General features: G+C 37.0%; 3 protein-coding genes across 3 annotated transcripts in view; 1 reads left to right on the forward strand and 2 right to left on the reverse strand.

The window, feature by feature from the left end:
* LOC134677097 (dihydrofolate reductase) overlaps positions 1–13,456 on the reverse strand; it is a 262,050-nt gene that overhangs the window by 68,646 nt on the left and 179,948 nt on the right. The window lies entirely within an intron of this gene.
* On the forward strand, positions 149–4,917 carry LOC134676820 (uncharacterized). Its single transcript, XM_063535201.1, has 5 exons — positions 149–222; positions 1,251–1,677; positions 2,099–2,112; positions 2,653–2,781; positions 4,599–4,917. Exons 1-5 carry the CDS (start codon positions 172–174, stop codon positions 4,899–4,901), a joined length of 924 nt encoding a protein of 307 aa, XP_063391271.1. The 5' UTR covers positions 149–171; the 3' UTR covers positions 4,902–4,917.
* LOC134677120 (chorion class A protein Ld3/Ld29-like) lies at positions 2,611–3,890 on the reverse strand. The gene is made up of 2 exons (XM_063535577.1): positions 3,782–3,890; positions 2,611–2,846 (listed from the first exon to the last, which is right to left on the reverse strand). The coding sequence occupies exons 1-2, from the start codon at positions 3,830–3,832 to the stop codon at positions 2,622–2,624; spliced, it is 276 nt and encodes a 91-aa protein (XP_063391647.1). The 5' UTR covers positions 3,833–3,890; the 3' UTR covers positions 2,611–2,621.

Consider the following 13,456-nt stretch of genomic DNA (forward strand, 5'->3'; position numbering starts at 1 on the left):
TAGTGAAAGGTGATATAATGCATGTGACAAAACATAATTATTAGCTAATAACTTTTCACAAAAATAGCGTTTGCATGTATATTTTAAATTAAGCAATAGATAACAGGGTTTAAATAAAATCAGACGGCAGGATTCGTCAAGCACAGTTACCTACATACAAGTAAAATTAAAATGGCGTCCAAGGTTGTAGTCATCTGTGCGTTTGCAGTTTTGGTTCAGCAGGTATGGTGAATTATTTTGATGGTCAAAGAGATTTGAACATTATAAAAGTGTTTTTTTTTTGTATATTTTCCACTAGGAACATTTTTGGCTATTAGCATAACGCGTGCATTTTATTCGTGGTTAAAAGTGTAAGGAAACCGTGGAATACCTATACAGTGGAACCTGGATAATTGCAATCTCAAGGGACCGGCCATTTTTTGTCAATTAACCAGGTTTTTCATTTAAGCAGGTCGCGTCAATTAACGAGGTTCAAAAAATCGTTGTGTCAATTATAGAGGTTTTCATTAATAGAGGTTGCGTTCTGACAAATTTCTTTTTTGGAGGTGGAAATAACCATTTAAAGTAGATTTACACGCTTACGTTCTGGGTTTCTGGTCTATAGGTATATTGCTTCTGTCTATACTTGCACTTTTAAACTGCATTAATTACCACTTTATTTTCTTATCATTTGGGTTTAAAAAATTCCCTTGAATTGTAAAAGAAAGTTTAAAGTTTTATTAGAATGTAAAAAACATACCTACTTTGTTTTTTATTGATCAAAACTATTTCACCTACTACAGGCTGTGATAGATACCCAATAAATAAATTGAATTCTGGATGGAGATATAAATAAAATGATCATTGCTATTAAAATATTGTTTCTGCTGTCTACAACTACATTATTTCAATTACAGAGGTAATAAGTAAGACTCGTTTCAATAATAGAGGTAAAAACAAGAGCAAAAATAACGGATTTTTTTAGCACAGTGTCAATTATAGAGGTCTTAAGTTGCGATGTGGTCAATTATAGAGGCAAAATTACGAAAAGCACTAAAATCTAAATTGCAATTATAGAGGTTCCAAAATTTCAATTATAGAGGCCTTTTGGTCTCAAGGGACCGGGACCGGACTTTTGGTTGCAATTATTGAGGTTTTCCATTTATCCAGGTGCCAATTAACCAGGTTTCACTGTATTATAGTGGAAGTTATATTTTAGTCTTCGTAGATTTTACTTCATTTTTTGATTCGACATTTTTTTTTGTTCACAGTCCTTAGCTGGGCCGTATTACCTCCCAAAATCATCAAGCTGCGGCTGCAGCTCTGGCAAAGTGGTTGTAAAAGAAATTGAAAAAATTGAAGAGATATCTTACAAACCGATTGCTATTGCACCGAAAAGCTATTCGAGCAACTGCGTGTCCATTGAGATCCCTAACAATGGAGGATCTTTGGCTATTTCTAGCATCGGGCCGATCGCTCCCTCCGGCATCGCCGTCGCCACCGAGCTGGGTCTGGCTGGAGACTTGGTGCTCTCCGGCGAGCTGCCGTACTTGAGCGCGGTGGCGTTCGAGGGCAGTTTTGACACCAGTGGCGCCGTGCCGGTGGCGTACGGCTGTGGGGACTGTGTTGCCATCACTGAACAGATCGGAAGCAATGTTGGCTCTGGCTCCTACAGCCTCTCCGGTCTCTCCGGTCTTGGTGGATGCAAATATTAAAAAATAAGTTTTTTACAGATGGATTTTTGAAATAAATCCTTACACTTGAACTGAATACCTATTTTTATTTCCTAGAACATTAATAACAGAATATAAGTAGTAAGTTTAGCATCAAGATATATTTTTGAAGATTGAGCCCGGATTACCGGAAAGACATAGGGTAATTTTTTATGAATCATCTTCATTATTGCACGCAGACGAATTCGCGGGCCGAAGCTAGTAAACTATATTGCAATAAAATACTAACCTGTTTATCATTAATTGCATTAATTCTACATTTTGATGACTCAATCTCGGTGTAAAGTCACATGTCACATATTACGTGTTTCTGGGTCATTGACGTCACAATGTTTACTGTGGTGAGCACGTTTTAATGTAGACGCCTGTCATTTTATTTCTTGTAGGTGTATTTCTAAAGGTAACCACCAACTGTACGGATATGATGGTCGTATTTGTCTACGTGACAGCGTGATAAAACGGTATCCGTCTCTTTCTATCCCGCAGAGTTAAAAAGTGACAGTTGTTTTATCACGTGGATAAATGTGGATAAAGTGATCCATAATAGGCTTGCAGGTCTTTTGTCAAGGTTTCGAGTTTTTAATGGAGAATAGTTTTTTACAAACAGGATTTTGACCTAGAGTTAAGGTAGCGATGAGGTAGTAAAAAATGGTTAAAGAAATATTTGGAAAACCTCTAAAAAGATTTAGTTTAAGGGAATACGCAAATATAAGTACTAGTGTGTCGATTAATACACACATATATATTATGTATTAAACACGAGGACCTAGTCTAGTAAAAAAAATGTAAAATTCACGTTCAAGTCACTTGACTATTTGGCTTCTCAAGGAACAATTATCACAAACAAATAAACATTTAAGAAGAAATGAGCCGTTTAGTAAAAAGAAAATACTATAACAGCATCCTGATTTAATTGCATCCGCATCCGCACTGTCCGCAGATGGAAACGGAGCCGCAGGCGGGCACGCATCCACCGAAGTCAACGGAGCCGAGCACGGGCACGGAGCCGGTCACGCAGGTGGTGCCGCACGCGGCGATGTCGCCGGACACGCCCACCTGTCCGGTGCCGGTGCCGCCGTATGAATTGCAGCCGTATGAGATTTGGTTGCAGCCGTAATTCTGGCTCAGAACCATCTAGTAGAAAAAAAAACATTAAAATGCATACAATACAAAATACCTATCTATATTTTTCAATAACAAAGTGTCATCGAACATAGCACAGGTTACATTAAGGCCCCGTAGGTTCAGGCCGCGTAGCCAAGATGCCAATCGCTTACGTTCTGTAGCGATCGAAACGCAACTGTCACTGTCACACTAATAAGGAAGAGTGATAGAGAGACATAATGCTTTTCGTCGCCGAAGCAATAGCGATTGTAACCTTGGCTAGGCCGACAGGTTCTTTCACTGAGCGTAAACGTGAGATATCATGTTTTTGCATTTTATTTTATTGTTTTAGCAAAAAAAAAGTAATCGATGAGATCGATTTTATCTTTCTGTGCAAAAATTGTTACAAATTTTTTGACTGCGTTTTAGAACTATGTTTGTGATTTTTTCTATCGAGTGAAAGTCTAAAAAATCAGGTTTCGAGTCAAAGAATAGAATGGTAATTAAATTTTGGAAGGTAGGTAACCGTGTAGTGACCTAAAAAAGACCGTCGATTTTTCAAAAACTCTGCTCCCTGAACCTACGAGTACGGCACCTTAAATACAGTTTCAGAGCTTGAATAAATTATGTTATAACAGCAATTTAAACAAATGCTTGGTATCATTATAGAAAAACTATTTTATTTTTCGAAATAATTACTTGAAATGAATTGAATTTAAAACTTGAAACTTAGTATAGTTCTACATAAGGCTATACGTATATTGAAATGCTCTAAACGCCCAAGATTATATAGAACCCTCATATAAATTATATTTTTTTTTGGGTGTAATATCATTTATTTACATACAATATATAAACAGTGGTACTACTAAAAGAAATTAATAACTAGCTTAAATAGCCCCCTGAGACATTGTACCAAGGATGCTGATTATAATTATTTATTTATATAAAAACCAAATTTTTACCTGAAGCAGGCAAGCCTGGACGAAGATAGCGAGGACTACGAAGCGAGACATTTTACAAGGAGCACTAATATTCTTTAAACAAAGATATTAGAATGAACACCCTACAGATGGAAAATCCTTTTATACCGCCATTAAGTACGAAATGTAGAAATAGGTCAGCGATAAAGCTGAAATAGCTCTGTTTTCTTGCAAAATAAATACTTAATTGGTTCTTAGTTTCATAACATCGTTACCTAAATATGTGAGATAAAAGCAATTTATAACATACTTAATAGATTTTGTGCAATAAAAAATAGCACAATATATAAAATACGAGGATATTAACCTAAATAATCATTCTTCGTTTGTGAAAGAAACAGGAAGTTTAGAAAATGGCATTCAACACCGTTGTCATCTGCGCTTTTGCCTTTTTGGTTCAGGTATGTTTTTTTGTTATTAGACTTTTACTATCCCATTTTGGAAGGAATAACTAAAATAATTACCACGAAGATTTTTGTATGATTTGTCTGTTGCTCTAGAGACCAGCCAAGACTTAAATATCTCAACAATCTTTTTAATAAGTAATCTTACTAAAAGATTCAACATTAGTAGTTTCTCAAAAATATAAACAACTATCATTTGTTCCCGATTTGTAACAAAAAGTATCCTGCTGTCCTTCTCCGGGACTTATATTTTACAGACAGTTGTTTTCGTATACTAGTAGGGACTAGAAGGCATAAATACATTTTCTATTTTAAGCAATACATTTTCTACGAACCCTCTTAGCTTTTTTAAAAGTCGTTTTATATAACTACTAAGTAATTGGTGTTACTTTTAGAGCATTGCTGCTCAGAGGAGCTGTGGTTGCCAATGCCAAGCCATCAGCATCCCTAGCAGCGGCGGCGCCCTGCCCATTACCGCTCTCGGCCCCATCACTCCGTCCGGCATCGCCGTGGCCACGGAGCTGGGCCTGTCCGGCGACCTGGACCTGTCCGGCGCGCTGCCGTACCTGAGCGCGGTGGCGTTCGAGGGCCAGTTCGACACCAGCGGTACGGCTCCAGTGTCGTACGGCTGCGGGGACTGCGTCGCCATCACCCAGCAGATCGGCGGCTCCAGCGGCTGCGGATGCGGCAGACGCTAAGTCATATTTGTAAGCATCACAATAGTTGATATCCTGTATGTTACTTTATACTGATAATAATCACATGTAGTATGCACCTGACTTTATACTTTTTGGTTATTGTATGTTGTTTGTTGAGGGAGAACTGTCAGATTTTGGCGGCGCTTCATTGCCCGAGGTTATGTTGGATTTGTTCTTTTGTAATCTTATAATTAAACCTGTATGTCGCTGTAATAAAAGAAATATTACTGGAAGCAGTGGTTTGTGTGCTAAACCCCTTTTACTGAGCATTAAATCTATGGATGATTTCAACTCAGAAAGCGGGATTGTGAATTCAAATGCCCACATAGAAATTGGTTAATTGTTTTCACCTGTATAGAGGTGCTATATTGAACCATCGCACTGGGAGATTTCGGCACAAGATCGGCAGAAGTAGAGGTTTACAGTGAATAAAAAGTGCAAGCCTTTGAAGAGCAGAGGCGAGTCGAACTCGACGCAAGATGAGTTAAAGGCCCGACCACCTGCGGTCATAAACTACAATTTTGTCGGAAGTGTGCAGACCTGCGGTGAATGTGGATGTTCATTCACTGCAAAAATAGGCTACGTCAGTCACCTGAGAGGTCACGATCATCGTTCTCACTAGCCAGTGAATACTCAGTCGCCGAGGCCGAAACCGGCTAGATTATCCATTGCCCACAGTAACAGAGATAGCGACAAAGTTAAAGGGGGCGCGTTATTTCAGTAAGTTAGACGCCAGGTCCGGGTTCTGGATGATCCAGTTAGACGATGACAGTGCTGATCTGTGCACATTTGGTACGCCATATGGTAGGTATCAATTTTTACGTTTACCATATGGAATTAATTCGGCTTCTGAGGTGTTTCACAGCAAAATAAGGCAGCTGCTGGAGGACCTCGAAGGTGTCGATTCGTTCGTCGATGACGTCATCGTCTGGGGAGCTACGGAGGAAGAGCATGACAGCCGGTTACGAATTTTGCTCGAAAGAGCGAGACAAGTAGGTATAAAATTTAATAAAGAAAAATGTGAATTTTGTGTGAGTGAGGTAACATATTTGGGTCATACTTTTAATTCGGAAGGGGTTAAAATTGACGACAAAAAAAATATATATATATATATATAGCGGGAGCCGATGGTGCCGCACCTCATACCGGGCTTACCATGGGCCAAAGTTGGTTCGGACATTTTTGAGTACAAGAGTAAAAGCTACTTACTCTTAGTCGACTACTTTTCAAACTTTGTCGAGGTATGTCCATTAAGATCCATAAATTCAACCGCTGTAGTGCTAGCACTAAAGGATCAGTTTGCCCGACACGGAATTCCAGTGGAGCTCATCTCAGATAACGGCCCAGCCTATTCATCGAAGGAGTTCAAGAAAGTTGCAGAACTCTGGGACTTCAGGCACTCCACGTCGTCGCCTAACTACGCTCAGTCAAACGGTCGCAGCGAACGAGCGGTAAGGACGATTAAAATGATCTTAAAAAAATCATTGGACTCGGGTTCAGACTTCTATTTAGGTTTATTGAATTTTAGAGCCACGCCGCGGGATGGAATCGCAAGCCCGGCACAACTCCTAATGGGTAGGAGATTAAATACTCGATTACCAGTTCACGAATATAAATTAGTACCGGATAGGGACAACACGGTTGATTATGATAATATAGTGCGTAATCAGGCGCGGAGTAAACAATGGCACGACGAGCGTGCGCGAGCGTTGCCGGAGCTGCAGCCAGGTGATGACGTCATCGCACTGGACGACCACGGTGGTCGAAGGCGCGCGGCACGAGTCACGGGCCGGGCAGCACAGCCGCGATCCTACTTCGTAACGGATGCCTCAGGCAAGCGTTATCGAAGAAATAGGCGACATCTGATTAAGCTGCAACCCGAAGATGCGTCTCCCACATCATCTCATCACGAGATATTGGACGGTGATGGTGCAGGGTGTTCTAGCGATGACAGTGTTTACGACGATGTAGGTGAGTCACTCGATACGGCCCCCGACACCGCGGTGCAGGACACGCGTTCTCAGACCGGTCAGCCTATTCGTCAACCTATTCTTTCAGGGCCTAATGAAAATAGTAATCAGCGCTTACCGCGGGCTGCTGCAATCGAGGCTAAGAAAAAGTTAAAGCAATAATAACCAATGTTATAATGTTAAATACCGATAGGTATATTACATATTTACCTGTAGCAATCATGTATACTTATCGTAATTTATTACAGTACCTACTCATGTTAGCAAAAATAAAACTGTGAATAAGACGCATAGGTTATTCTAAAATAAACCTTGTGTATATGAGGATAAAGAAAGCGTTCATATAAGAACGATTAAGCAATGCATGTGATAGTTAAGGTATGTACCTAAACTAAAATTTAATGGTATGTTGGACCTTATGTAAGTATCAAAAACCACAGTTAAAATCCATTAAGAACCAGTGTTTTACTTAACAACGTAACATTACTATTCTGTAGCTTTGTTTTGTTTGTAAAACTGTTTCAATTATAACGCAAGTGTGTTATCATTAAGTTAGTAATACTCAAAAAAAAAAATATATATATATAAGGGTAGGATAGATACACATAAAAATATATATATAAGTTTATAGATAGTAAGTAAGTTGTGGGCGATATTCATAACTGTACGGCCACAAAATAAGATTAAGATTATAGATACTGCATCTCACGAAGGTAAGGTGGCTAGTGAAATTGGACCTTGATAACATAATAATAAAAATGAAATCAAGTCTCTTCGTGAAATGTACTAGCTATAATTATACTGTGTAATGCTGAGCATAATTACTGTATTCTAAGTTGTTAAAACATGTTAATAGTTAGATAGCTTAATTCATTTCATTAAGAGGGAGATGTAGTATATTCACAAATATGTATTGGTGTGGGTAGGTTTTTAAAATAATAAATCAGTCTATAACCAGCTATCTTTGTGTTTACTTCAGACAGGATGATCAGAGGTGCGTAGCAATGTATGTTGCTTGGTTTTTTTTAAAAAGTTTGAGTTTGTTTGATTGACAATTGGTTTCATTTGCTTACCATAAAAGGTGTTTTAAATTTGCAATGTAAGTACTTGACGTTTGCTATGTATTGATCTAGTTACTAACCCCTGTTTTTTTTGTCATTGTTTGTTTTTGGTCTGAGAGATGACACGTTGGAATACAATGAGAATAGATCTCGACGAAAACGCAAGCAAGCAACCATCAGCTTCATCACAGTGAGATTGGTGAGACACAGAGCCAACATGGTTACGAACGAAGTCAAAAGGGTAAGGATGACACTGTGCAGTATTCAGGTACAATATAGGTGCTTAGTGAAGTTAGTTATTAACACTGAGTTGTATAATGACATTAGGTGAATATATACTAGGTATTATTACTATTTTGGATAGTCTAATGACACTAAAAGGTATTTTATTTCTAATGATGTATGAGTATATAATGCCTATATATGGCAAGAGATAACAATAAAATGTTATGGATTGGTATCACAGAGGTTATTGCCATGATGAATTGATAGGATAGCGAAGATGAGAGGAAGAAACTGATAGCGGGCTAGAGTTGTAGATTGGCCCATGACGGTTATCAGTGGAAAGAGTTAAAAGAGGCTTTTACCAAGCACCACACTTATTGAGATATAGCTCTATTTCTATATTCCGGTCTCTAATTCAGAATAGGTGGTAATTTATAATAGGTGGATGTGCATATAAATTATTTTAGATAAAAGACTGAAGTTAGTTTTTGATTTGACAACAAAGAAATTATTTATAAACTTTTGTATATAAAAAAAAAATGTGTTAATTGAAGATATTGAATGGTATATTCTACATAGGTAGGTACATGCATTTAGTTTCATATCATTGTTATATTGGAAATTATCAATCTGGATACTTAGAGAGAAGCACATACAAACAATAATGAATGAATGAAATTATACACAGTATAAATTCGAAATTTGAAATGACACAGGTAGTTTCACATCTATTTCATAACATTTATTTAAAGGTCATGCATCTCAACAATCCAATTCATTAGATTATGTAATTCATTCTGAAGCCTGAATTTTGTATATGAGCAAGGTTTATATAATTTAAAAATGAAAAACAGATGTGCAGAATTTTTGGAAATTGTCCAGGCTTACCTCACGCTTCGCATACAAATCAAGGAAGTTTACATTAATGATATTAATATTTCAAAATGTAAAAGAGACTTGTACTATTAATGGTGTCACAATTATTTTACATCAATTTACCAAAGAATTAAGTTTGAAAATATAAGTAACAATTTCAAAGCATCATTATTATCATTCAGGGAACATGATGCATGGTCGCATTGTGGATACTGACATTGCATATTAAAATGAAAGGGTTAAGATCTCCTTGTAGGTATTTAAAAGAAAGTGAATAAGTTCACTCTATTTGGAATTCTTGAATATCTACTTCATACCTTCGAATTGTTGACAAGTGGTATTTATATTTAAACCTTATTGCACAAAATAGGTATACACCAGTGTTCAAATTTGTTTTTCTAAATTTATAAATTCAATGCAGGTCTTGTCTAATGACTCTAGTGAAAGCGTTTGTTGTACGGGATTGGCTAAACAAGAACAGATTACTTTTCGGTGTTGACACAATACTTATTGTCTAATAATATTGCATAGTATTCAGTTATATTTTTAAAATTTGACTAGGTATGCGAAGTTGAAATAGTACAGTTATACATCTGTAATACCATGGATTGCGATGAAAAATGATTATGATTACAATCCAGTAATAAACCACAAATGAAACTATGAATTATTGTTGCTATGAAATACAATTTATTTGTGGCTTTATGGTTTCATTTGCATAAAAACTTAACAGCTGGTGATGCCTAATTAAGTTAATCAAATGGACGGATCCTAGAGGTCATAAATTGTGGAATTTGGGTTGCTAAGAGGTGGGTAATGGTCAGGAATAGTGTCGGTCCAGAAAAAGCAGATTACTTGTGTATACATTATCAATTATAAGAGGGTCCATTTATAAAATTAAAATGTTGGCAAGAGCAGTGCCCGTTTGAAAAGACAAGACTTAAAGAATTCTCATTGAAAATTGACTTAAAGAGTAATGTCAATGAGTGGGTACAAATAATGTCACAAGTTTTAGTGCAGGGTTTTAGTATGGTTTTGTGCAAAAGTCTGTGACTGACTTAAACAAAAGACTCAACACCAGAGTAAGTTGAATGAACGAATCTAAAAGTATATAACATTCAAATTTAAAGTAACCTTACAAAGTAGGCTGTGTAGAAGTAACTTGGAGTTAATTTTTATTTTACATTTCTTTTCAATTCATTAAACTTTGAAAGTATCCTTAAAATTTGGTTTATTGTTAGGTTTAACACATGGTACATTTATGATTTTATGACGAAGACACAGTGATGACAAGAGAAATAGGTTGGTGATATTAACCATGTGAACCATGATTCATAAACACAACATTTATGGTTGCAGTTTTACAGCCATAGCCGATTGGCTCTAACTATTAAAAAAAAAAGGTGTATAAATATATTGGAATTTAATTACTTCCAATAGTTTCAATAATATAGTAGGTGGGGTAATGACGCTAGTATTTGCTACGGTGTACTCGGTGTAGTATACGCTTGTACCTATTTGGAGCCTTTTCTTTCCGGGTGCATGTGACCCCGAGGTTTAGTGTTGTGTTTTTTACCATCCCTGTGGCTGAATATTACTATGGTGAAATGTTGCACGAAGTTTAGGATGAAACATCAGGACCATCAGGTTATTGAATAAATATCTGTTTATATAAATTCAACAAAATAAAACATGATTAAAATGTAATCTTCTCAAAGTTGATAAATTGATGAATATTTATTATTTTATTTTATTAATGTTGAGGATTTTTGATGAAGATAATGATTGATATCCATGACGACATTGACGTCTAATTACAATTTTAGTAACGATGAGTAGGTGTCTAATACAAATACTTTATTTATAACGCTAAGGAAGATCTTAGGTAACAGAGGTCCGATAATGATGATGATGTAGGTATATGACTGAACATGTCTACTAGTTAAGTAAGTGTCGATTTCGGCGACAATGTTTGCTCCATGACTATGACAGGGTCAATAACTGGCCATATCGATGATAAAAACGGAGCTGCCGGCCTAGCCAAGGTTACAATCGCTATCGCTTCGACAACGAAAACCATTATGTCTCTCTATCACTCTTCCGTATTAGCGCGACAGTGACAGTTGCGTTTCGATCGCTACGGAGCGTAAGCGATTGGCATCTTGGCTACGCGGCCTGGATGATTTCGATGACAATGTCGGCGATAAAGCTTGACTGACCACTTTGATGACGATATATGTATAGATGACGTTTATAGTAAGATTAATTGATGATGGTAATGATTGACTGATTCCATGTGTATAATCAATGATTAAATTGTTGACGAGGACTGAGACTAAAATGATCGTTGCTACTGCCAATAATTATAACATTTGTTTTTATTTTTTTTATGTTACAACGCTGGTAACCTGGCTGAATGGATGAAGTTGATAATGAGCGAGGGCTTCGCAGCAAGAGCTGACTGAAGCAAAGGAGGTTAAACTGTTAAGACGGTGGTGTCAGCAGTGGGCAGGGCCCAAGCTGCCGATGGACAGGGCCACAGAGCGAGGAACCGACATACATACGTGCCGTGTCCAAGATTACTGCCTTCTGCATCTGATCCTTGATCCAGCGACCAGCGAGAGTATCTACAGGTGTTGTTTTGGACTCTTAGCTGACAAGATTGCTATTATATTAATATTATGAATCTAGAATATAACCGTTGAGTTTTGGCAGACTGTCTAGTGCAGGCCGTAATGGCAGACTGTCTAGAGCAGGCCATGACTGTTTATTATGTTAGTTTATGCTTTGGCAAAGTTAGGTTCTTGTAATATGGGCCTTGTTGTCTGATCCAAATAAATATATATACATATTAGTTTATACTTTGACAAACTGTCCAGCGCAGGCCTTGAAGGCAGACTGTCTGGGGCAGGTCGTGATTGTTTATGATGATTTATACTTAGGCAGACTGTCTAGAACAGGCTTTGATAGTAGCCTGTCTTCTAGAGCAGGCCATAACAAATTAATTAAAATAATTAATTAGGTATGAATGTGCAGACTGTCTAGAGCAAGCTTTGATAACAGCCTGTCTTCTAGAGCAGGCCAAAACAAATTAATTCAAATAATTAATTAGGTATGAATGTGCAGACTGTCTAGAGCAAGCTTTGATAACAGCCTGTCTTCTAGAGCAGGCCAAAACAAATTAATTCAAATAATTAATTAGGTATGAATGTGCAGACTGTCTAGAGCAAGCTTTGATAACAGCCTGTCTTCTAGAGCAGGCCAAAACAAATTAATTCAAATAATTAATTAGGTATGAATGTGCAGACTGTCTAGAACAGGCTTTGATAGCAGACTGTCTAGAGCAGGCCGTGATGGCAGACTGTCTAGACAACTCAAGTCTAGAGCAGGCCATAACAATTTATACTTTGGAATGATATCTAGAGCAGGCCTTAAGGGCAGACTGTGAATGTTTATGATGAATTATATTTTGTCAAACTATAGAGTAAGCCTAAATGGCAGACTGTGATTGTTTATGATAAATTATACTTTGCCAAACTATTTAGAGCAGGCCCAAATGACAGACTGATTGTTTTGATGAATTATGTTTTGCAAATCATTTAAAGCAGGTCTTAATACTGTGATTGTTTATGATGAATTATGTTTTGCCAAACTATTTAGAGCAGGCCTAAATGGTCTTAATACTGTGATTGTTTATGATGAATTATGTTTTGCTAAACTATTTAGAGCAGGCCTTATAAGGGTAGACTGTCATTGTTTATGACGTTTTATACTTTGCCATACTGTTTAGAGCAGGCCTTGAGGGCAGATTGTGAATGTTAATGTTGGCTTATACTTTGGCAGATGTCTAGACCAGACCAAGACTGTAAGTTAGTTCATATGTATTGAAAGTTTATTGAAAGAAGGCTATTAATGCTACCAGGTGCTGGTAGTATTAAATTACTGTTTAGTGTTTATATGATCTCAGGTTATAGCATGTGAAGATTGTGAAGTGTGAAGACTGATTTCTCAATAAGGCTAATATATGCAACTAGTCATTGGTTGTGTGATTGACTAATAAAAGTCTATAGTCAGAAGTTTACAAAAACTGTTCTTATGAATGTTTGTTTGATATCGATAAAATTGTTATGATATATTGCTGTTGTTATTAATGTACAATTGTTTTTAGTGAGAGGACTCACTATAAATAAAAGGACGGCCGAGTTGTAAGCATCACAATAGTTGATATCCTGTATGTTACTTTATACTGATAATAATCACATGTAGTATGCACCTGACTTTATACTTTTTGGTTATTGTATGTTGTTTGTTGAGGGAGAACTGTCAGATTTTGGCGGCGCTTCATTGCCCGAGGTTATGTTGGATTTGTTCTTTTGTAATCTTATAATTAAACCTGTATGTCGCTGTAATAAAAGAAATATTA

The sequence above is a fragment of the Cydia fagiglandana genome, chromosome 25, assembly GCF_963556715.1.
Source record: "Cydia fagiglandana chromosome 25, ilCydFagi1.1, whole genome shotgun sequence".
In the NCBI taxonomy this organism is placed as follows: domain Eukaryota; kingdom Metazoa; phylum Arthropoda; class Insecta; order Lepidoptera; family Tortricidae; genus Cydia; species Cydia fagiglandana.

Bases quoted from the DNA above. Each gene is read 5' to 3' on its own strand.
- LOC134677120 (XM_063535577.1), bottom strand. From the start codon at position 3,832: ATGTCTCGCTTCGTAGTCCTCGCTATCTTCGTCCAGGCTTGCCTGCTT. The intron at 2,847-3,781 runs GTAAAAATTTGG...TTTTTCTACTAG, and splicing joins TCCAGGCTTGCCTGCTTCAG to ATGGTTCTGAGCCAGAATTA.
- LOC134676820 (XM_063535201.1), top strand. From the start codon at position 172: ATGGCGTCCAAGGTTGTAGTCATCTGTGCGTTTGCAGTTTTGGTTCAG. The intron at 223-1,250 runs GTATGGTGAATT...TTTTGTTCACAG, and splicing joins TTGCAGTTTTGGTTCAGCAG to TCCTTAGCTGGGCCGTATTA. The intron at 2,782-4,598 runs GTGCCGCCGTAT...TGTTACTTTTAG, and splicing joins CGCCCACCTGTCCGGTGCCG to AGCATTGCTGCTCAGAGGAG.